We start from the raw sequence: 22,454 nt of genomic DNA on the forward strand, positions 1-22,454 counted from the left end.
ATATGAATTGCATAATGAGATGGTCTTTCAGGACAAATTATTATAGCAATATCAATTGATTTGACCAAGTGTTTAAATTCAAATATACATATTTTAAGTATTTTCTCAAAAAAATTAAATCACACAAAACAGTAGAGAGAACTGACTTACTTGAAATGTAAATTCTTGATTTTCACATTTTATAAAATTTTTCAGTTACAGTTGGAGCATTACAAAATATTCAATGGGCTTAAAATAGAAAAGTTAAAAGGGAACATCCACTTTTAAGAGTAGACTGGTGGGTGGATAGATAGCTTTTTAAATAGAATGAATAAAGTTATATGTTTTAAGGTGGAAAGATGGCCAAGGTAAAGAAAAAAAGGAAGAAAGAAAAGAAAGGTGTAGAACACTACACTTGAATCTATTTTTCTGTTGTGAATGTCTGTTCATAGCCATAGAAAATATCTGAAGGACACTGGACTGTTAATGGTGGCCACCTTTGGTGAACAGGACTCTGTGAGTGGACATAGGAGACTTTTACTTTGATAAATACATTCTGTATTGTTTGGGTCTTTTTTCAATGAGTATGTATTAAAACATGTATTTTTAGGAGAATATGTATATATTTTAAAGGGAATAGCATAATGGAAAGACCACTAGTCCTGACTTTGCTATTGACTAACTGTATCAAAACATAAACCGATCTGCTTATTTTACACGATTATTATGAGAATCATTTTAAATTATGGGTGAGGAAGAGAAGATTAACTTTTTTTTGCTAAGTAAGAACACTGACAACTCAAAAAACCTAGCAGTTCTGTTGAGACTACGAGGCTAAGAAGTTGTCCTGTAGATCTGGTAGACTTTGCAGACTGGGTAGAGTGAAGGCAGTGTCGTGAGAACAGCACTGATGTAAAGTTATTTCTGTTTGTAAATGTTACTCTGGAAGGACTGAAATTAGGGTGTCACAGAAACATCCACACGATAGAAAAGATTGTACGTGGTGGAGTTACAAAATCCATCATTAGCTGCTGTTAGTGAGTAGAAAAAGTTAGCAATTAGGGTTTTTTCCCTCTCGTAACATATGTAGAGTTCTGATTTGAATCCATCAGTTTCACTTACTGTAAATCTACGTTAAAATTCCATATGGTCTAAATCCTTTGGGAACATGGTTAGTTTGGATTTTCTAATAGGACAGGCATGCATGAACTCAGACAGTATCGTTATAAGCTTCCTAGGTTATGTGTATATATATGTGTTTATGTATCTATATATGTACACCTTCAGATATATAGATTTTTTTCTTTTCTCCAACCCTGAAGAATAGTGCTTTCAATTGCAATGCTCTTTGACTTACCAGTATTTCACATTTTATTTTTATTATCATTATTTTCTACTTAGTGAAATCTATAAGAGATAAAACAATCTAGAAAAATTATAGACCATCAACTGGGTGAAAAGTTGAATGAATATACGCAACTTGATTAACAAGAGAAAAAAATGAAGAACAATAATGACAAAGTACTAGCAAACATAAAATATTAAAGTACTATCTTAAAATTAAAAATTTTTAATTAAAAAATTTTTGATGGAAACTAAAAGTGTATAATGTAGGCAAAGTAAGGAACAGGGGCAGAGATTCTCATTTTAAATTAACTGTATGTTAGTTTATTATAATTAATCATCTACAGATTAAGATTACATAGATGACATGGGCTAAAATGCTCATAGCCTCTTAGACATATTAAATTTTGTGTGGTCCTAAATCCATTACCCTTTCTGGGGGTATTTGTGTAGTTGATTGGAAATGTGCTCTTGGCTGAGCCTGTGTGGATCTGAGACCAGATCAACCGAGTGATTGATTGACTGATCCTGTCAACGATATGATTCTTATATTTGCTTTCAGAATTCAGACACAAATGTTTAGTATTTTGTCAATGACTCAGAAATGAACAACATTTTTCCAAGTGTAGATCTATTTTAGTTAATGCATTTTACAAAATATCACATACTTGGGGGCTGTGTCTCAGCATCCCCAGAGAAGAGCTGTTGGTTTTATCATATATCATGTGAATCTTGAGTAGAAATTCAGTATTTTTTTTTATTGTGGTAAAAAAAGTATAACATTAATATAATTTTAAGCAAAATATAACACTATTCTTTTCCTTACTATGCTGTCAACGATGCTTAAAATAAGCTCAAATTGTCTCTATATAATATGTTTTGCCAAGTTATTCAGATAAAAAAGGAAAGAATGTTCTGTAAATAAAATACTTGAGTTAGCTAGAAAAATAGTTTACATTTCTGAAGTGAGTTAGCTAAAAGTACATCTATTAATTTATTTTTCTTTTTTTAGGGGGGGAAGATTGGCCCTGTGCTAACATCTGTGGCCAATCTTTCTCTTTTTCTTTTTTTTTCTCACCAAAGCCCCAGTACATAGTTGTCTATCATAGTTGTAGAGTTGTAGCTCTTCTATGTGGGATGCCGCCTCAGTATGGCTTGATGAGCTGTGAGTAGGTCCCCGCCCAGGATCCGAACCAGTGAACCCCGGGCCGCTGAAGTGGAACGTGCGAACTTAACCACTATGCCACCAGGCCTGCCCCAAGTATATCTATTTAATTAGTTATTGTACTATGTTTTCTTTATTGTTAAGAGATTTGGGTGTGGCATTTTACAGATATGTAGGCACAATACTTATGGCTCAGAGAAAAAGTCCCATTTTTGATGAATTTTCTTTTCAGTAACAGAAATTTGGGAAAAAAAAAGGAGAAATCAGTTATGAGGACCAAGTGTTTCCAAATATAATTACTTTCTTTCAACAGATGACCCAAAACTCTGATATTCTGATATAAAAGCATTACTTTATAAACCACTTATTCCTACTTCAGAGTTTCCAAGCAAAATTCCACTGATGTAATATTGAATGCAAGAAAAACCATTTAGTTGCCAATTTATTTTGGCGGGGAGAGGTATATATTGTGATTTTTTTTCTATCTCTCTCGTTTCCTCCCACAAAGAGTTATTTATCTTTTAAGTGGGGATTCCCAAAGGACAAAATGTGTATTCCTAGGAAAGTAATGTGGAAAATATCACACAATGAAGAGAGCTGGATAGTGGATAGCCCGTAGTATGATTTCTAGAAAACTATATTTGTAAGCAGCCTAATTTATATTAATATTATCAAGAGCAAGTCAGCCATGTGACCAAAAGTGGAGTTAGAGATATTTATTTGTAAATTAAATATTTTCCAGCTTCTAGAAATAACTACCTCTAGGAAAACATGAGTAGGGGAAAAAAAAGTACTGGACTGAAAATCCAGTGGAAGTCTCTAAGGTTTCTTCCAGATCTATAATTTTCTGATGTAATATGTCAATCAATAGTTGGAACAAGACACACAGCATAGGCCTAGGTTGCCCGTATAATGGCAAAAAAGCTAATATTAGCTTGTGTGTTACGGTACTTTACATAGTTCACATCTATTGTTGTTAGGTTCTTCCCATTGTAACTATCCAAATTATTAGTAATACTAGAATAGTGCTATATTAAATACTGCTTGAATATTAAATATTTATAAAACGTTAAGTATTTATATGAAAGGCCAGTAATTGGCATTTGAGTATCTTTCTGCAATATAAAGTTTTAAGGCAAAATGAAGCTTATCATAAAGGCTTTTGACCAGGATAATTCCTTTCCCTGTTGAATAGGTAAAGTCATTATCATTCCCACTTTCTAAGCAAGGTAATTAGGACACTGAGAGGATAAGAAGTTTGCTCAATATAATGCATCCTTAATAAAAGTTTTCAAAAATAAATACAATCTCTACTATTCTAAAAACTAAAGATATAGTTAAGAAGGAAAGGAGAGAGAGAGGGAGAGAAAGAATGAGAAAGTGAGAGAGACTTTCTAGTACATGATATGAGCACTTTTATCAAGTCAATGTTAGCCCCTTTTAAATGGCATGTTTTAATGTTGAAAAATTGATTTTACTTTGTACTTATTTTCCTAAAACTGTGTTTTTGACCAGAATTAATTTTTGAATAATGCATTTTAAAAAATATATGTTCTTGAATTTTCTCCAGTTAGATTATGGAGTCTGTATTTGAGTTGAGTTCAATACCTCGAATTCTCTAAATGCTTTGAAAATCTCTTCATACCCTCTGTTCTCTTCATCTGTATTGGCTTCATCTGTAAATTTGTTAGACATGTATCCTACACTTGTACGGATGTACTTATTTTTGTTCAGTAGCTTGAAAGCCCTATTTGGAAACCATGGAGAAGTTGTAATATAGTACATGGAGTTTGAAAAGAGATCCAAGCTCATAAAAATGGGGCAGTTTGCTATGAAATTTAGATACAATAGCATCTTCAAGATATATTTTAGGTATAATAACATCTTCAAGATATTTTTTCTATATCTATGTTTCCCTGTGTTAGGGAACTTTTCACAGATATTTATCCTATGTTCTTTTCAATGGAAAGGTTTTATTGCAGTAATACCTGACATCTTTAGTGCTTACTTCTTGCTAAGAACCTCAGGTAGCATCATACTTTGAGGTAGATTTTTATTATTCCCATTTTGTAGAAGTGGAAACTGAGGCTTAGCATGGTTATATAACTGGTTTGGGTTATATGACTTGTTTGTGGCATAGCTAGGCTTCAAATCCACACCTGTGGGCCGGCCCCGTGGCTTGGCGGTTAAGTGCGCGCGCTCTGCTGCTGGCGGCCCAGGTTCGGATCCCGGGCGCGCACTGACGCACCGCTTCTCTGGCCATGCTGGGGCCGTGTCCCACATGCAGCGGCTGGAAGGATGTACGGCTGTGACATACAACTATCTACTGGGGCTTTGGGGGGAAAAAATAAATAAATAAAATTATTAAAAAAAAAATCCACACCTGTCTGATTTCAAATCTCATGCATTTAATCATGAAATCAAACTGTAACTTATGTATTTAAATACATAGATAACTGTTACATGTAAACATAATAATGAAATATCCATTTGTGTTACTTTTATTGCATCCAGTCATTTATAGAATTAGCATAGGGTGAAATTACATGTGATTGTGTAGGATATCTATTGTGAACTACAACCTGATTTTTTTCCACACCTGCTTACTTTTCTTTCTGTGACTTGAAGGGGAAAAGGCCCCAGCACATGTGTCTTCATATTGGGAAGGAGTGGCCTGCTGTTTCCTAGAATTGAGAGCTGGAAGGGGCATTAGAGAGCTAGCCTCACCGCTGATTTTTAGATTAAAGTTCCTGTATCACAGTTGACATGATAGTCAAGGTAAGAACATTAGTGTTTCTTCCATTGGAGGAAAAATCTGTTGGGGATACATGAAGGAAGAGGTGAATTTATTTTTGGAAAGCTTATGCAACACAGTCCAATATGAATGATAATGACCGGTGCCCCTGGGGGCTGCTGCTTTCTTCTGAATAGTTACTGGAAAATACATTACGCTAAAGTTTATAGGTAAATTTAGGGTCTATATTTTCTGATTTCCCCAAGATAATAAGTTTATGACTTTTACTTAATTGAATTGAGTTACAGAAATTAGATTTCGATTTCTTCTCCCGTTATTATTGCTCATTCTACTTCCTGGTGTGTTTTCTAGAGAAAGCTCCTTTGGAGCAGGACCTTGTCTGCTTTCTTAACCTCAGGATCCTCAATGCCTTGAAGCTCCTGATGGGGGCTCACTAACATATTAGGATAAACAAATAAACGGTAAATATCAAACTTAGTCTAAAGAAATCTTTACTGAGAACATGAGACCCGACAGGAAAATAAGACTCCAAAGAGATTTTTTTTTAAAGGATAACTTAAAATTGTCAAAGAAAAATATAGGATGGAGTGTATCTTGAATAACAGTTTGTGTTTTAAAAACTGGTAAAAAGATAGTATGAATGATTTTTGTTTGTGTTGGGTTTCAATCTTGTGTTTGCTTTCATTTTTTAGGCTTTGCGATTTTGTTTGTAGGCACATGACTTTCTTAGTATAATTATTAAGTATACTTAGTATAACTTAGTATAACATTTGACTGTTATCACAGAATTTTGTACCTAGAACATCAAAAATTAACATATGCAAAATTTTCTCCTTTTCTGTATACTTTTTAGTTTTTTTCATTGATCTTTAGATGCTGCATTGAGAAAAGATCTGTGTTTCATTAAGAGAAGAAAGTTATTGTTAAACTATCTAGTAAATATATTTGTTTTCGAGATCAGACAGCACTTTTGGCCTGTGGATTCTAAATGTTACAGTCCTGAATTAATAAACCAGTCGCATAAATCTGTAGCATTTTTGTGTTCTCGTGGTTTTGAAGAGGAAATGGGCCAACATTTAACCTAATAGTTTATGGATATAAGTAATAAAAATCTGCCTTTGATTTGGTTATTGAAGATTAATGCACTGAATGTACTATTGCATCTTTATCACTGAGCGGGTCTGCGAGCTTCAGTAATGGAAAATAGGAGAATGTGGAGTTATTTATCAAAATCATCTTTTTTTTTTTTTTAAAGATTTTATTTATTTATTTTTTTTCCCCCCAAAGCCCCAGTAGATAGTTGTATGTCACAGCTGCACATCCTTCTAGTTGCTGTATGTGGGACGCGGCCTCAGCATAGCCGGAGAAGTGGTGTGTCGGTGCGCGCCCGGGATCCGAACCCGGGCCGCCAGCAGCGGAGCGCGAGCACTTAACCGCTAAGCCACGGGGCCGGCCCTCAAAATCATCTTTGATGCACATTACAATTCTATAGCTAAACTACAGTTATGAGGCAGAGGAAATTGATCTATAAAGCTTTGATAAATAACCAATGCATAAATAAAAATTTCTGCCTTGATTAGATATTTACGTATTTCAATGAAACATTTCTAGTCTATGTATATTTTATGGCAATTTAGATAGCAATGAGACTAAGAGAAGAAGTGTCAACTTTCTGCCAAGACCGTAATCTCTTTAATGGCCAAGACTGAGTCACTTGCATACCTCCCATTCCTAACACAAGGTCTGGCACATTTTACTTTAAAAAAGTAAAAAACAAAAACCTTGATACACATTCATTGTATGAATGAATGAATGAGTATTTATGAGAATATCTTCAACCATTATAATAGCATCAGGAGTTCCACTCAGTGTATTTTAATGAGTAATTCAATGATCACATTACAAATCTCTTTATATATAAAGTACTGTGAAAGGCACTTCAGTGGAATTAAGACGACTTAAACTGGCCTTGCTTTTAAGGATTTTATACTCATAAAAGAAATATAGAGGGATAACTTAAATTCAAATGTCAGAAATGCTATGGGAACAGAGAGGAGGCAAAGCTTGAGTAAAGGCCAATGGATGTTCCGGAAAGAAGGAAGAACATGTGCAAAGGCATAGGAATGTGTGGAACATGCCAATTCCAAAAGAGTAAGTAATTCAGGATAGCTAGGACTCAGGGTTTGTGCACAAGATAGGTTTGAGTAGCAGGGCCCAAGAGGCACTCAATTGCTGCCAGCTACTGTCTTTCTGCCAAAGCAGCAAGCACCACAGTAAAACAGAGCTCATAACAGTCTCTTCTTCCTTGATAACTCTCTTGGATCTAAACCCACTTCCCACGTCATATTACATCCAGGTCAATTCTATAAACTTTTGATGCTCCCAACTTCCAATGTGGTTTCTCATTCTCCTTTTTTTGTTTGCTTGAGGAAGATTGGCCTCGAGCTAACATCTGTTGCCAATCTTCCTCTATTTTGTATGTGGGTCGCGGCCACAGCATGGCTGCCGACAAGTGGTGTAGGTCCATTCCAGGGAACAAAACCTAGGCCACCGAAGTGGAGCATGCCAAACTTAACCACTGGGCCATGAGGCTGGCCCCTCTTTTTCTCCTATTTTAGATTTTGTTTCATAACTTTAGATTTGATGCTGAAGCAATATCCTGTCCTCAAGCAACAACACTGCTGTGGTGGCACTCCTGCTGTTGGTACTAATGGTAGAACCACATCATAGGTAAAAGTGGAAAAAAAAAGGTGGGGCTGAGATCATGAAGGACTGTCCTTCCATGTGTTACATGCTTAGGGTCTGGTGAGAAAGAAGTAGCATTAGCAATAAACTCCAACTGTTTGGTTGTTAAGATATATTATTAGATGACATAGATCTTGGGGAATTCATCTTGGTTCAACATTGAATCCTTACTTTGTAGGCTCAGAAATTAAGTTTGTCAGCACACTAAGAATAGAGCAATCTCTTGGGGTGAATTCGTGTTAACTGACCTCAAAGAAAGTGATGTATAAAATAGAGTTCCAATGTATTGTCACATAAGATTTGAATAGTAGTGCCAACATGAGTGTGGTATTCTAAATTTATAGGCGAATAAAATTATATTGGAACCAAATACTAATCAGAAGGTTTTTACATAAGCCTGAGACCGGAAGAAGGGGGAGATAATTATATAATTTGATTGTCAATGGCATCAGCCTAGTATCCCAAGGCACCATCTACATAAAAAGGATTATCTGGCCACCAGGATTGGAATGCAGGAGATTTGGGGCCTACGCATTGCTTCCCCTTCTTGGCCTGGCATGATCAACATCGTCCTTCTCTGACTCTGCTTTCCCTGTGAGTCCACTGCTCAGACTTGCCTCTGGTCAGAGCATCTTCTGATTAGCAGTGTATCCAGGAGGTGTGCAGGTTTTCTTTCATGGGCCGTCTCTGATTGATTGGAAGTGGCTGCCTGGAATAGACTTCAGACGGACTGTGAGACTCAGACAAACTCAGTGGGCTCAAGTGCCTGGGAGGTTGTGGTTGATGCCTGGCCTGGGCTCCAGGAGGGGAGAGTGAAGATAATTCCCTGTATTTGCCTTCCCTGCGTGCATAATTCAGATGATATGGAGCACCTGACAGAGCATAAGCAGGAAAGTGACATGGTCAGATATTTATCTAAGGAGGGATAAGAGATGATCAAGTCACCTGCCCAGATTTGTCGCATGACTAGGAGTAGCTGAAAGACGTGGCAGAAAATTGAACTTCTGTGCCTGCCTCCACCATGGCTGAGGCATTTGTTTTCCAAGTGAAGATTATTTTTCCTGTCTGAAGAACAAGGAGAAACATTCAAAAATCTTGGCTTTGTTGTGCAAAATTGAGGGAATTTAAAATCCAGTCAAGACTCGTCAATTATAAAGCGGGAAATTCTTGCTTAATTACTTAGTAATGGTTAATTGAAAGATAAGTGCATCGTATTTAAAGCTGAAATCTGCTTGTGCCTCTTTATTTGCACGCCACTTAGTGTTATTCAGACCAAACCATTAAGTGCTTTTAATGCTCATCACCTCACTTCCATGTTCACATCCAAAGATTTAGAGTTGTGTTTCTTGCTTTCTTTCATTAGTAAGTGGAGTCAATTTGATAAAAGACTGTCTAATTGATAAGGAGGGTCACTTCCATCAGCGTTGCTGTGGGGAGCATTATGCGATCCTCGAGTGTAGCATGAGTTGGGTGCACACCTCACTAACAGGCTTGAGAATCTTGAGCAGCGTTTTTTTCTTGAAATAGGAGACTTTTTAATGACTAGAGTCTCATTTGCCTGTTAAAGATTATTTTTAAAATGTTATATATAAGGAACTATGCTTAGGGATATAATTTATTTTAAGACATTATTTTGCCAAGTAACTACAATCTGGTAGACTCGGGTCTTGTATGAGCCAGATGATTTTTATGTGCCAAACACTTTGTGGATGTAATTTTGAATCCCCTCATCTAATCTTTTAGGGAGCATTATTAATATTCACTTTTGAAATGTACATTATAAGGAACAGAGAGATCAAATAATTTGCTGAAGTTTAGACAGCTAAAAGTGGTGTTTAAGTTTGAACCCAGGCCTGTTTTAGTGACAAAACCTACAGTCATTATAACTACATGAGAACGTTATGTGAGAGAACATAGTCTGCAGATACAATAATTTGAATGTTATTGGTGCTGTTGCTCCCAAAGGATTTTGTAGGGCATAAATGGATTGATACTATTTACCTTCTTTCTCATAAGCCTCTTAGCCTGAAGGTTATGCCACATTCTAACAAATAAAATCAAAAAGCATGGCAGTAATACTATTGACATTATCTGCTATCTTCTCAAGTGTTTCGTATTTTGTATCTGTGTTTGGCCTGCCAACAGAATTATTGGTTTTGGATTGTAAGTGACTTTTGGTATCCTTTGATCTTTTTATCCTTTAATTTTCCTGCTAATTACTTTCTGGTTTTGAAAAATTGTTAAAATTTTCCATGGCAGTTTATTTTCCTATGTTCCCAACCGTTTGTTTACGTGGCTGCTGTTTACTTGGCTACCTCTGGAACTGGGATTCGTGTTTGCATGTCACCATTTCTGCATAATTATTTGAGTCTATATACTGCTAATCAGGGTAGCAATGTGCTCTGCTTTGATTGAGCCCTGATTTCTTATACCCTCTCTTAAATTTCTATTTTCTTCCACTTTGTGCTTAATAAAGATTTATTTATCATTTTCTACATGCAAATACCCTTTTGGGCTGACTAAAATGGAACTCTTCCTAGCTTAGTATAAATTTCTTCGTATACTGGACATGCATGTTAGTGTCATCCTCTAGCCCTAGCTCCATATTGACAATTGGCAGATGCTTCTTTTATGTAAGATGAATTTGTAGGTGACAGTGAAGACTTAGCAGCCATATGAAGCGGGGAATAACGTTAAGCAGTTCATTATTTTTCTATTTATACTTCCATTAGCTTTAGTCAGGTTTCATTTCTTTATCATAGATGTTTTTATTTGTGTTACCTATTTTTTTTAAAAATTTTATTTATTTATTTATTTTCCCCAAAGCCCCAGTAGATAGTTGTATGTCATAGTTGCACATCCTTCTAGTTGCTGTGTGTGGGACGCGGCCTCAGCATGGCCGGAGAAGCGGTGCGTTGCTGTGCCCCCGGGATCCGAACCCGAGCTGCCAGCAGTGGAGCACGTGCACTTAACCGCTAAGCCACGGGGTCGGCCTGTTACCTATGTTTTTAATGTATATGAAAAACAAGTGATATTTTAAAATAAATTAAAAACTCAACATAAACTCACTCATTCATGGTCATTAATGTCATGAAGTCCAACCTTTCAGGTGAGGAAATAAGACAATTAGTTTATTTTATGAAGGCCAATAGAGGATAATTAATGTATACACTAATTTTAATATACATTGAATTATTTTTTATTTTTTTAATATTTATTTATTTATTTATTTCCCCCCCCAAAGCCCCAGTAGATAGTTGTATGTCATAGTTGCACATCCTTCTAGTTGCTGTATGTGGGACGCGGCCTCAGCGTGGTGGGAGAAGCGGTGCGTCTGTGCGCACCTGGGATCTGAACCCGGGCCGCCAGTAGCGGAGCGCGCGCACTTAACCGCTAAGCCACGGGGCCGGCCCCATTGAATTATTTTTAATGCGCCTAAATCCTAACAGTTTATAATGCATACAGCTTTTAATATTCTCTTTATTTTTCCTGAGACAAATGAAATAAGTGTGTTACCAAATCTAATTCCCTTAGCAAAAAATAATAAGTAGAAAATTCATAAGTCAGCATTTTGTTGATACTCTGTAATAGGGAATAATCCTTTTTTTGCTTTAGTCCTACTAAGTGTCTTGCTAATGTTTGCAGATGTAGCTAAGTGCTGCCAAACTAAGGTTCCAGTTGGGAAATACGAAGTGAACTTTAAATGCATTATAATGTCTGCCATCAATGAAGATTGAACATCTTAGTGAAAAAAATTATTTATTTTGTCTAGGCAAGAATAAATATCACTTTAATTGATGAATCTGTCAATCTGCCCATAGTTTTTCCTCATGCAGCTATTAATAAAATTTATTACATTTTAGAGTAGAATAATAAAATTATGGAATTTTCGGTCTCCTGGAAAGGGCCCTTACACATCATTCAGTCCAGTGATCTTATTTTAAGTGCTACGGAAAGTTCTCCACCAGGCTGGGGAGTGGCAAGTCTAGGTCTAGAACTCACATCTCCCGCCTCTCAGCCCAGAAGGTTTTCACCACCGTATTCGTATGGTTTGTAATATCCACGAAACATTTTGTAAGACACAAAGTCAATCTGCATTTCTAATATTAAGGAGACAGCTCATTTTTCTTTTCACAAATATTTATAAAATACATTATGTGTTGGCAACAACTACTGAGATGGGGTTGGTGGGAGAGTGATCTCATGACATATGAGTGGAAATGTCAGTATCTACAAACAGCCTCCCCAAAGCCAATCAAAATGCATTCCCCATCGAAAAGCAATTAGTTAAGAAGTAATAAATGTTCCAAATATTACTCACATGTGCAGAGGATATAGAATGTAACACTAAAGAGACAAGATGCATTTTATTTTTATTAAGATCTATGCTTTCAAAATCTGAACAAAGTACAACAATCTTCAAGGATTTTTGATTACTGACAATTATATATTATTTTCAGTTATAAATAATATAATTTCATCATTAATATTTTAAATTCTCTTGGATTTTTGAAGAATTTACCATATTAGTTGTAAATAGCGTGCAGATTGGCACAGAGAAGCCATTTATTTGCTTACTTTCCTCATAGATAGAGTGTGTATAGATTTTGATACTGCCATCAAAGATGGTCTGTTCTGTTCTTATTTAACTGAATTGTCATGTTTACTTTGTAGATTTGCTTTAATTTTGACTATACCTTGTTTCACACACACATACTTAAAGATCAAGACTTCCCCATTCCACTTCCCTCACTTTCTGTTTAATATTGCTTTAAATGCCAAATATAAAATTGTTAAATTTTATATTTGAAATTCAACCTTAAATGAAAACTTTGACTTATATAGCTCAGGGATTTCTGGTTAAGAAATAGTCAGAAAATGTTATTTATTTAAATACATCATGTTATCAGAGTTTTTAATGGTGATTAGTCCAAATAAATAATTCTATGTATAATTTTTCCTTTGGGAAAATTTTCTGCACTAGGTTTCTTTAATTCTTTTTATAGTCGCTATTATATACTCTGTTATAGAGTTAAGAAAAGATATTTTGAGAAACATGATATAGTATTTCTCTAATTTTTATCAAATTTTCAAGAGTGAATTTAAAATACAATTCTACTTTTTTGCATTTTCCTCTATTTGTTTCTGTGTTTAAATGTTTGTTACCATGGCAGCTAAGAAGAATTTATTATTTGTTCTCTGTCAAATGTCAAACAGCATGGTCTCTTATGTATAGTGCTTAGAACTCACAGCAGTTCGGCTCTAGTTCATTTGTCCTTGAATATGTTGCCTGGGAACCATCCCCTGACAGGCAGCAGAGAGAATAGAACCGTCTAGTCTGGAAGTCCGAGGACTCGGTTGCTAGTTCCAGCTCCAATGCTGTTTAATCTTGTGGGCTTGAACAATGACTAACATGTTTGGGCCTCAGTTTCCTGAGTTGTTAAATGAAGAAGTGGGACTGGATGATTTTTAAGGTCTGTTTTTAGTTCAAATATTGTAATTAATGGAATTGTCGAGCTATTCTAATTATCTTGGGAGTGCCCATATACACCAATCTCTAGAACCCTTGGTTTCCTTTAACTGGACAGTTAGAGAGGGAAGACTGGTTCTTCTCTTTGGGAGTTTTGAGGAGAGAAAGCAATCTTTGAGTAAATCTGAATTGAGCTGCTCTTGAGTTGTCCTTGTACCAACCTTTGTAATTTTCTTGAGTGCTTGTCCAATCCTCTTTTTCGTGTAGCCCAAGGGTTCTAGATATGCTCATGATGCCCCATTCAGTTCTGTGACTGGGTTCTTTACCATCCCTATGAGCCATATTTAAGATAAAATGATAGAATAATTGACAAGAAATATTCACCAACTATGAGATACCATTCAAATGACTTAGCCCAACCAGAATGTGTCGGCAATCTTTGAACTTCAGCAGTGTTCTCAATTAACGCTCTGTAATAAAGTGATGCAAAGAAGTAAAAGAGGATTGATTTAAAGATACTTGAGTAGGAAAAACTCACTTCTCCTCTTGTGTGTCTCTCCTTCACTACTCACACAAATGCTTCTAGTGACTTCACTTGACTTGACAATTCTGGTCACCAAATGTGTGTGGGTTTTTCCCACACCGAGCAGTTCTGTGACACCAGCTGGATGTCCTACAATTTAACTCAATTCTGACACTGTTTACCTGACACTGTTTATGTAGTGTCAGGTCCCCCATGTTAAGGGCTCAGTCCTACAAGACTGGCCCCACCCCTCAGATGCCAATGGCAAGCCCAGGTTGTTACAGGTGCTTCTGACTGACCAACTACAAATCAGAGGGTCCCACGACTCCCTCCTCCGGTTCAATTCATTTATTAGAGCGGCTCATAGAACTCAGGAAAGCAGTTTACTTACTGTTTGCTAGCTAATTATAAAAGGATATGATAAAGCATACAGATGAACATCCAGATGGAAGAGATGTATAGGGCAAGATATGTGGGAAGAGGTGAGGAGCTTCCATGTTCTCTCCCAGCACACCATTCACCCAGCACCTCCGTGTATTCACCAACTGGAAAGCTCTCAGAACCTCCTACTTTAGGGATTTTGACGGAGGCTTCATCATGTAAGCATGATCCATTATTAACTTCATTTCTAGCCCCTCTCCCCACTGGAGAATGGGGAGTGGGCCTGAAAATTCCAAGCTTCTAATCATAGCTTGATCGTTCTGGTGACCACTTCCCATCCAGGATCCCACCAAGAGTCACCTCTTTAGAACAAAAGACACAGCTATCACCCAGGAATTTCCAAGGGATTTAGGAGCTCTGTGTCAGGAACCAGGGTCAAAGACCAAATATTGGAACAGAAGATGCTCCTAGTGCTCTTATCATTTAGGAAATTACAAGGGAATCAGGAGTTCTATGCCTGGAACTGGTGGCAGAGACCAATATATATATTTTCTGTTATCTCACAACACCAAAGTGCAGATTGAATAAAGTAATTTTGCTTGGGCACACTTGAGATAGTAGCAAAGACTGCTCAACCTGGTGTGATGGAGTCAAGATGGGGTAAGTCCCTTATTCTGAGCAAAGGTTCCATAAAGAGCTTACTTGGGATATCAAAAGGAAGGTCTTGAAATTTGATGCTGACTTAATGCATTAATCATTTCAGGCAGGTCACTATCAGTGTTGCATTTTAGTTGAGTACGGTCAAACCCTGAAAAACAGCTATAATTAAAAATGACTGTCTAATATTCGTTGTCACTGACACCAACCTAGCAAAACCCAAGATGCAGCAGCAGAGGGAACAGAGTTTTTATTTTAGGTTGTCTCCTTTTTTTCTAGTATTATAAAGAATAAATTGTTTTTAATGCTCGTTAAAAAAGAAGAAAAGGAAGAAATTCTTACATAGTGCTAAGATTATTTTTCTAACTACAAAGAAAACAATACTTTGAACTTATTTTTAGAGAGGCGTAGACTTAACTGTCACGAGATCTGTACTTTCACAATGGAGCTGCAGTTTCAATAATCAATATACTCTAGTGGACACATTATTCTATTTTTAGCACTTTTGTATTTTGGCAGTTAATAGCACTAGATTCAAAGCCAATCCCACCTAAACACATAGCACTAAACTAGAGATCAGAGAAAGTAAATTTATTTATATTCTAACACTTTAAATTGCTGTAAGGGATAATATTGAAGAGTTATTTCTTTGAAAGAGTTATTTATTTGAAAAGGCAAAGCTTCTTTGCCTTTTCAAATAAAATGCTAGAATAATTGCTCCAGTAGGGAGTGCTGTGTGTTGTATTTAAGCTGCTAAATAAAATGTTAAACTCTATCATATGGAATTATTTTTGGAATGAGGCTGATTATTAAGCTAATTGTTGCTATATTGTTTTAAATGAGCATTGGGCTAGTAAAATCCCAACAAACAGCAAGCTCCAGTAACACATGAAGTTTGGGGAACATTATAAGAGCTAGATATTTTTGAAAAAAAAAAAAGACTCTTTTGCAAATATGAATTAGATATTAAGCAGAAAAAGTTCATGACTGCTCTAAAATTAGAATGTTCATTTTAAATACCCCAGAGGGCCAAGTGCTGAAATTTGAACCAAGTGGGAACCAAAATATTAACATTAAGCAGTCTCTTGAGTAAGTTGTAAAAAAAAAAAAGAATTGGTCACTTTTGCTTTGTTGCTAAGCTTTAGATATTGCCATAGAGAGGAAGGAGGAATTTGGAAAGGAATAGAATGAAACGCCCAAATTCTTGGAATTTGATTCAAACCAAAAGAAAGTGACCTCTGAAATTCAGTACAGATTTAAAAATAATGATTCTTCCAATTGTGAAATACTTTAGTCACACTTCTGTTTTAATGACCCAAAAGATACTTCTATAAGTCTTAGTGTAAAAGAATGAAAGGATGATATGTAAAAATGATTTTGAAATTAATCAACAAGGCGAGTGTATATTGGCATTTTAAAACCAAGGACTTTTTAGATTTCTTGAAACATGTCCAGAAAATTTGAGTTGTTTATCCATGGATAACACTTCATCTTAGACAACTAGTGCATACTCTGGCTATTGCTTGGTGAGAAAACAGCTTTTTAAAAGCTGACTTACTATTATTATAATGGCTCCAAATTGAAAACAGTCAAAATATTTAATAATAAGGAAATTGTTAAATAAATTATGGTATATCCATGAATTGGAATGGAATGAAATATTATGCAGCCATTTAAAATTAGTTTTTACAAGAAATTTTAATGAAATGAAAAATTCTCATTATTTATTGATTTAAAAATTTAGGATAAAAAAATGTATCCAATATGCTCTCAACTATATTATCTATATGCATAGAAACATGCAAAAGAAATCTGTATGTGTCAATAGAGGTTTTATCTGGATACCTATCATTATTCTCCAATTTTTTCTTTAATTTCAAATTCTTCTTACAGTGAACATTGATTACCTTTTATAATTAGAAACTACATTTTTTAAAGCTTACTGATTCCAAATGTTAATGCAAATTACAGTGGTGAAAATAATCATTATCAGTAGCATATGATAAAAGCTAGTTTTTTCTGAAATGCGGGAGAAGAAAAGAACAAAGAATGCAAAAATGCCCGCTGCCCTGAAACTGGGATCCAGGGCTTCAGGCCACCTCTCAAGCAGAGCAGTCATTGCCTAAGAATAATAACAACCATTCATTTTCCATCTGCCATGCTAAGTTTTATGACATTTTTAGAAATGTGTATACTTTTATCACTAATACAAAAGATACATCTGCCTAATGTAGAGCCCATTGACTATATAAATTATATTCTGAAAGAAAATTTTCACATGGTTGGAAGAAAGTAATAGCTTAAATCTGGCAGTTCTCTGCCAATATGAACTTGGCGTAGTCCTCCCAATACCCAATGATAGTGATAGTAAGTACCTCAAAGGAATTCTTAATTAATAAAATCAAATGGTACAAGTATACTACAAACATTTGGGACTACTTGAGTGGAATAAACTTGGAAGAACTCTGAGAGATTATTCAGAAGAGTTCGCTGATACAGAATATAATCAGTAATTTAATTAAAGTTATAGAGCATGAAATGAGTTTCTTTCCTGGACTTCTCTGGTAATCAATCCATTCTTCCACAGTTGAATGGAACTATGGTCAGCTAAGGCACAAAGTTTGTACTGATCATGAAAAGAAAATATAGTGATTCTTTGCTTTTAACAGAATAGTTGCAAATAAAGTCAGGCATTAGTTTGTGTTCTGGACCCTACACAACAATTTCAGAAATAACTTCCTTGAACCTTTTCCTTTCACTCAACCAACATGACTACATCAGAATCATTTAGAAAGTTCAGAGACTTGGATTCTGTGCCTGGAGAATCTGATTTGTTCAGTAGGGTCAGGGTGACTGTATTTAAACAAAATAAAACAGAAAACCGCTTCTTGCTATTTTGATGTGTAGCCCAAATGGAGAATAACTAGGCTGTAGATGCAAGTCATTGGAGTTACAAAGAAATAAGACATCAGGCCGGTCCTCATGTTGTTTATTCTCTGAAAGAGCAGCTCAGGGTCTACTCTTTAAAATTGGTAAGATGTTCATTTTTCTAATAGAAAAGATATTTTCCTGTCATGAGCTCTCTTCCCACATGTTGATAGTTTTTGTGTCTATTGTCTGAGGTTCTACCATGCCAGAAATAGAAGGGCAAAAAACAGGCAAAATTATTGATTCAATTATGTCAGAATAAATTGTCAAAGATCTGAAACAGGCAGGAGAGATTAATGAGTGTCTGTCCAGTGGAGTGCTGGATGTTGTCTAGCAGATCTCCAGGAATTATTTGATTTGATAAGGGTGTGCATATTTAATTCTCTTTCTGGGCCATTTTGCAACTTGGTAGAGGTAGAAGTTAACTTGTAGAAAACTGATAGTAATGCAGATGATTTTTTCCATAGAGATGCTAATAAATTGTGTCCAGTATGAATACAATTAATCTCTCATATAGAAAATATAATCCCAAACATAATATTTTGTTGCCATATATTAACCAGTTTTGCATGTAGTAGCAAAATTATTTCAGCATTAAATTTATATAGTTGTCCATGTATAAGTCTGTTCTTCAGATTCTCCTTTGATCCAGTTTTAACATCTTACTCATCTCCTCATTAATTAGCTACATAAAGTCTTTGACATGTATCATCTTATATTTGAATGATAGTTATGATTTTACCTTTTTGAAAAACATGCTTTCAGAACTATAAATCCCTGTATAACTTTGCCTTTGGAGTGGATTTCCCAACAGGAATATTTCTATATCTACTGCTCTTTCAAGCAGTGGCATTTTCTTGCTCATCACTACTTACCACTGGAGCTGGAGAGAGGATGTATCTCCTCCTTGCCCATCACTGCTTCTTTCAGAAGTTGAGATGATACATTGGTGATTCTTTCTCGGATATCACACAGAAAAAATTTATAAAATCATCGACCCTGGCTGTTTCTGAAAAATCTATCCTGGCAGATTTGTTGACAAAAATCAACTCTCCTGCAGCTATGGATTTCATCATAATCATTTTTGTGTCTTTTGCTGAGTAAGTTATGGTTATAAACTTCATTGCATTCACTGGAGAAACATTCCTTGTTACCGTGGCAACAGGCAAAATATGTCACAGTTATGTGTAAATTGTATTTATTTCTTTGACCTGCTGTGTGGAGATGTGACTTCACTCTCAAATCAATTCAAAGATATCCTCTCTTGCTTTCCAGACCAATAAACTTTCTCATACCGAATTGTCAGAGCCAATAGAAGGCTGTCTCTACGTAGTATCTGTACTTAATTAAGAAAGCCCCTGTGTGCCATTAGTCTATAAAGTTTATAAGCATTTTCTGATTTTCTAATAGTCTTGTAAGTTCATTTTGTTTAAAAAAAATAAAAAAAGAAATTGATGGGTACATTTTAGAAATATCAGAAGAAAGTATTTGCTAAAGGTAGAATCATCTGTGACAATATATTTAAGTTTTAAAATAATTATTATATTTACATTTTTAAATAGTGCAAATACAGATAAAAGAATAATACATTGGACTTCAGACTAAAACAGTTGCTGTTTTTGTTGAACTAGCTTTTGAAGTAATTATAATTGACAGAGTATGTGCCTTTCATTTTCCTAAGCTGATATAATTAGGAAATGTTTTAAATAGGAAAATATTCTCATGTCATTAACACTTATGATAGAAAACACAAATGACACTGTGAGATATTTCCACTGTCAACCGTAAAAATGTACATTTTTCTTAAAACATCTAACATAGAATTTTTTGGCAATAGTAATTGTTATGGGCTGAATTGTGTCCCCTTCAAATTCATGTGTTGAAGTCCTAACCTCCAATACTTTAGGGTCTTTAAAGAGATAAATAAATTAAAATGAGGTCATTAGGGTGGACCCTACTCCAATATGACTGGTGTCCTTATAAGAAGAGATTAGGACACAGACACACCAAGAGGAAAAAGCGTGTGAAGACCCAGGGAGAAGACAGCCATCTGTAAGCCACGGAGAGAGGCTTCAGTAAACACCAACCCCGCCAATACTTTAATTTTGGACTTCTAGCCTCCAGAATTGTGAGAAAATAAATTTCTATTGTTTAAGCCACCCAGTCTTAAGGGTTTTTTCGTTGAGTTCAAGGTAGAATAGGGCAACTATATACTATATTAAAGTTCATAAGTAGGTTAATTTGTGCTTACCAGTCAAAATTTATTTGGCTCCTTTTTTTGGTCAAAGTCAACTTCTGTTTTTAGGAAGTCCCTGATTTATACTATTACACATCTCTTACTTTAAAAATTATTGACATACTGTTTACTCCTGAGACATATCTCTATTCTCACAAGGGTTTGCAATGATGAAAACAAATTGCTTTCAGGATTATGAAAAAATGAAGAAATGAAGAGAGCTTTGTGGAGGGGAAGCTCCTGAACTAGCAGCTTGCTGTGAAAAATATTCACCCTATTTTTTGGATTCATTCTGTTATTGTGTTTACCTGGAGACATTGCATTAATCTTTCTTTTTTGTTGCTGTCATGGCCAACACAGGCACTAGCCAGCTGTCCAAGCTTATTTTCCCCTAAGAAATCTAACATTTCTTGTCCTCAAATGACTGGTCTCTAGGTGAACTCAGAGATGAATGAAGTCTGGATTACAATGAGCGATTGTTCTTGCATCTTGAGGTAGGCTCCTCCTAGGTTGTTCTCACCCTGACAATCTGCTCTGCAGACTCAGCCTTAATTCTCTCTCTCTGATGACCACAAACCTCATAATATCCCTTTCTGGGGTGAAGACTGGCATGGTGGCCTGTTCTCCTTTCTTCCCAGAAGGTGGCATCCTAGACAGATGTTGGAAGAACTTTCCACACCCAGTTTACAATGACTAGAAGTTGTCCAGCTATCACAGAGGAGACTGTGATAGTCTCTGACTCATGGAGTGTGGTCTCTCTGAGTGATTGTCTTGCTACTAGCAGAATAATGAGCTTTTTGCTTCTAGGCCCATATAATGGAGCTGGAGAATAGGGCGGTGCTGAAAGGGTAGAGGGATACAATATTTGGGGGTGGAAGATCTGATCAGAATGAGAGCTCACTTTTTATGGTCACTTGCCTGCTAATTGAAAATGTTCAAGTGTTGTCTAGGGGTGCTGCCTGTGAATACCAGGCAGGGGAGTTAGGTGTGAGGGGCAGAGAGGGAAGGCTGGATTGGACCATAAATGGGGAAAAAAAGAGATGTAAGAATGAGGCTCAAAGCAATAAAGGACACCACACAGGAATAACAAATGGGGTCTCCAGACGTTTACGAGTGTAAAGTATCCCAGGAGGGAAACTAAAATAAGCAAGCATTGAGACTAATTGCCTGGATTTGGTCAGAGCACACCTGGAACAGGACATAGAGGCTTCAAGGTATCAGGGGTGTGGATGGGCAGGAAGTCTGATGATTTGTAACAGTTCTTTAGCCCTTTCCTCTTAGTGATGATAAGAGCTTTTAAACCCATTGTGGACGCTGCATGTGGCTAGGGAGAAAGCCTGGGTGCAGATGATAGGGGGACATGTCTGGGAAAGTGGTTGAGCAGAGTAGGGCCATGGAGACTGGAGTCTTAGTGGTAGAAATAGAGAGGCTGGCACCCTGCAAAACTGGTCTTCCCTTCAATCCTCTTTTATCATAGGCTCACAGCATAAAGCTATGGGGATTCAAGAAGCATGCATTTGTTGGAAGTTATTGACAAGCTTGATTGCACAATACTCATTTTACATATAGTTCAAAGATTTCTACTTGAATAGCTTCCATAAAGGCTCCTCCCCCACTTGAAGTAACTGCGGGTTGGTCTTGATGCCGTGATTAGAGAATCATGTGACAATTCCATCAAAGAGCATCCCATTCTGACTTATATCCCCAATCCTGGTATCTCTAGTTATCTTAATAGGAATTTGCACATTTTTTACAGACAAAATTAATTTTCACTCCTATTTGGGAGTTGTCATGAAATCAAACAAGTAAAGCTTATAATGAATGACTCTGAAATATTGGAACTTGCTGCTTAATATAACATAGGTCCTAAAGATTCAGTTTAATTCATATTTTAAAAGACAACAGAATATCATAGTGTTCCTACTGCCAAGAACTAGTTATTTATCGACAAGTGTTAATTTGTTGTTTAATAAGTGCAAGGGTCAGCCTCTAGCCTGATGAGTGATAAAGTATTTGGCTGACATGTTGAGCTAGCTTTATTCTCATGTCTGCAACTGTGGCTTTTTGCCTACAAAGGATATAAAGTTTAGTGTTAGTCCAAAATTTAAGTTGTTTATAATGAGATTTAGTAGAATGTTTTAAGGCCAATGAAAAAGAAAACTTCTTGAAAATATTCCCCCGATTACTACATATAATTTCACTCTTAAAAAATCTCTTTCAATTAGTTTTTGAAGTAGTTTCCTACTAGATAAGATTAAAGTTTCTCTCATG

General features: G+C 35.9%; 1 protein-coding gene across 4 annotated transcripts in view; it reads left to right on the forward strand.

Annotated features, from left to right (window-relative positions):
- Positions 1 to 22,454, forward strand: part of ANK2 (ankyrin 2) — a 617,273-nt gene that overhangs the window by 175,669 nt on the left and 419,150 nt on the right. The window contains exon 1 of one of the 4 annotated variants that reach the window (XM_058549941.1): positions 4,992 to 5,266. The exons of the other annotated variants lie outside the window; for them this stretch is intronic. Within the exon in view, the coding sequence (XP_058405924.1) occupies positions 5,255 to 5,266 (12 nt within the window). The 5' untranslated portion in view covers positions 4,992 to 5,254. Of the gene's footprint in view, positions 1 to 4,991; positions 5,267 to 22,454 lie in introns of those variants that run through there. 4 annotated transcript variants of the gene reach the window in all.

The sequence above is a fragment of the Diceros bicornis genome, chromosome 11 (assembly GCF_020826845.1).
Source record: "Diceros bicornis minor isolate mBicDic1 chromosome 11, mDicBic1.mat.cur, whole genome shotgun sequence".
NCBI classification, from domain to species: domain Eukaryota; kingdom Metazoa; phylum Chordata; class Mammalia; order Perissodactyla; family Rhinocerotidae; genus Diceros; species Diceros bicornis.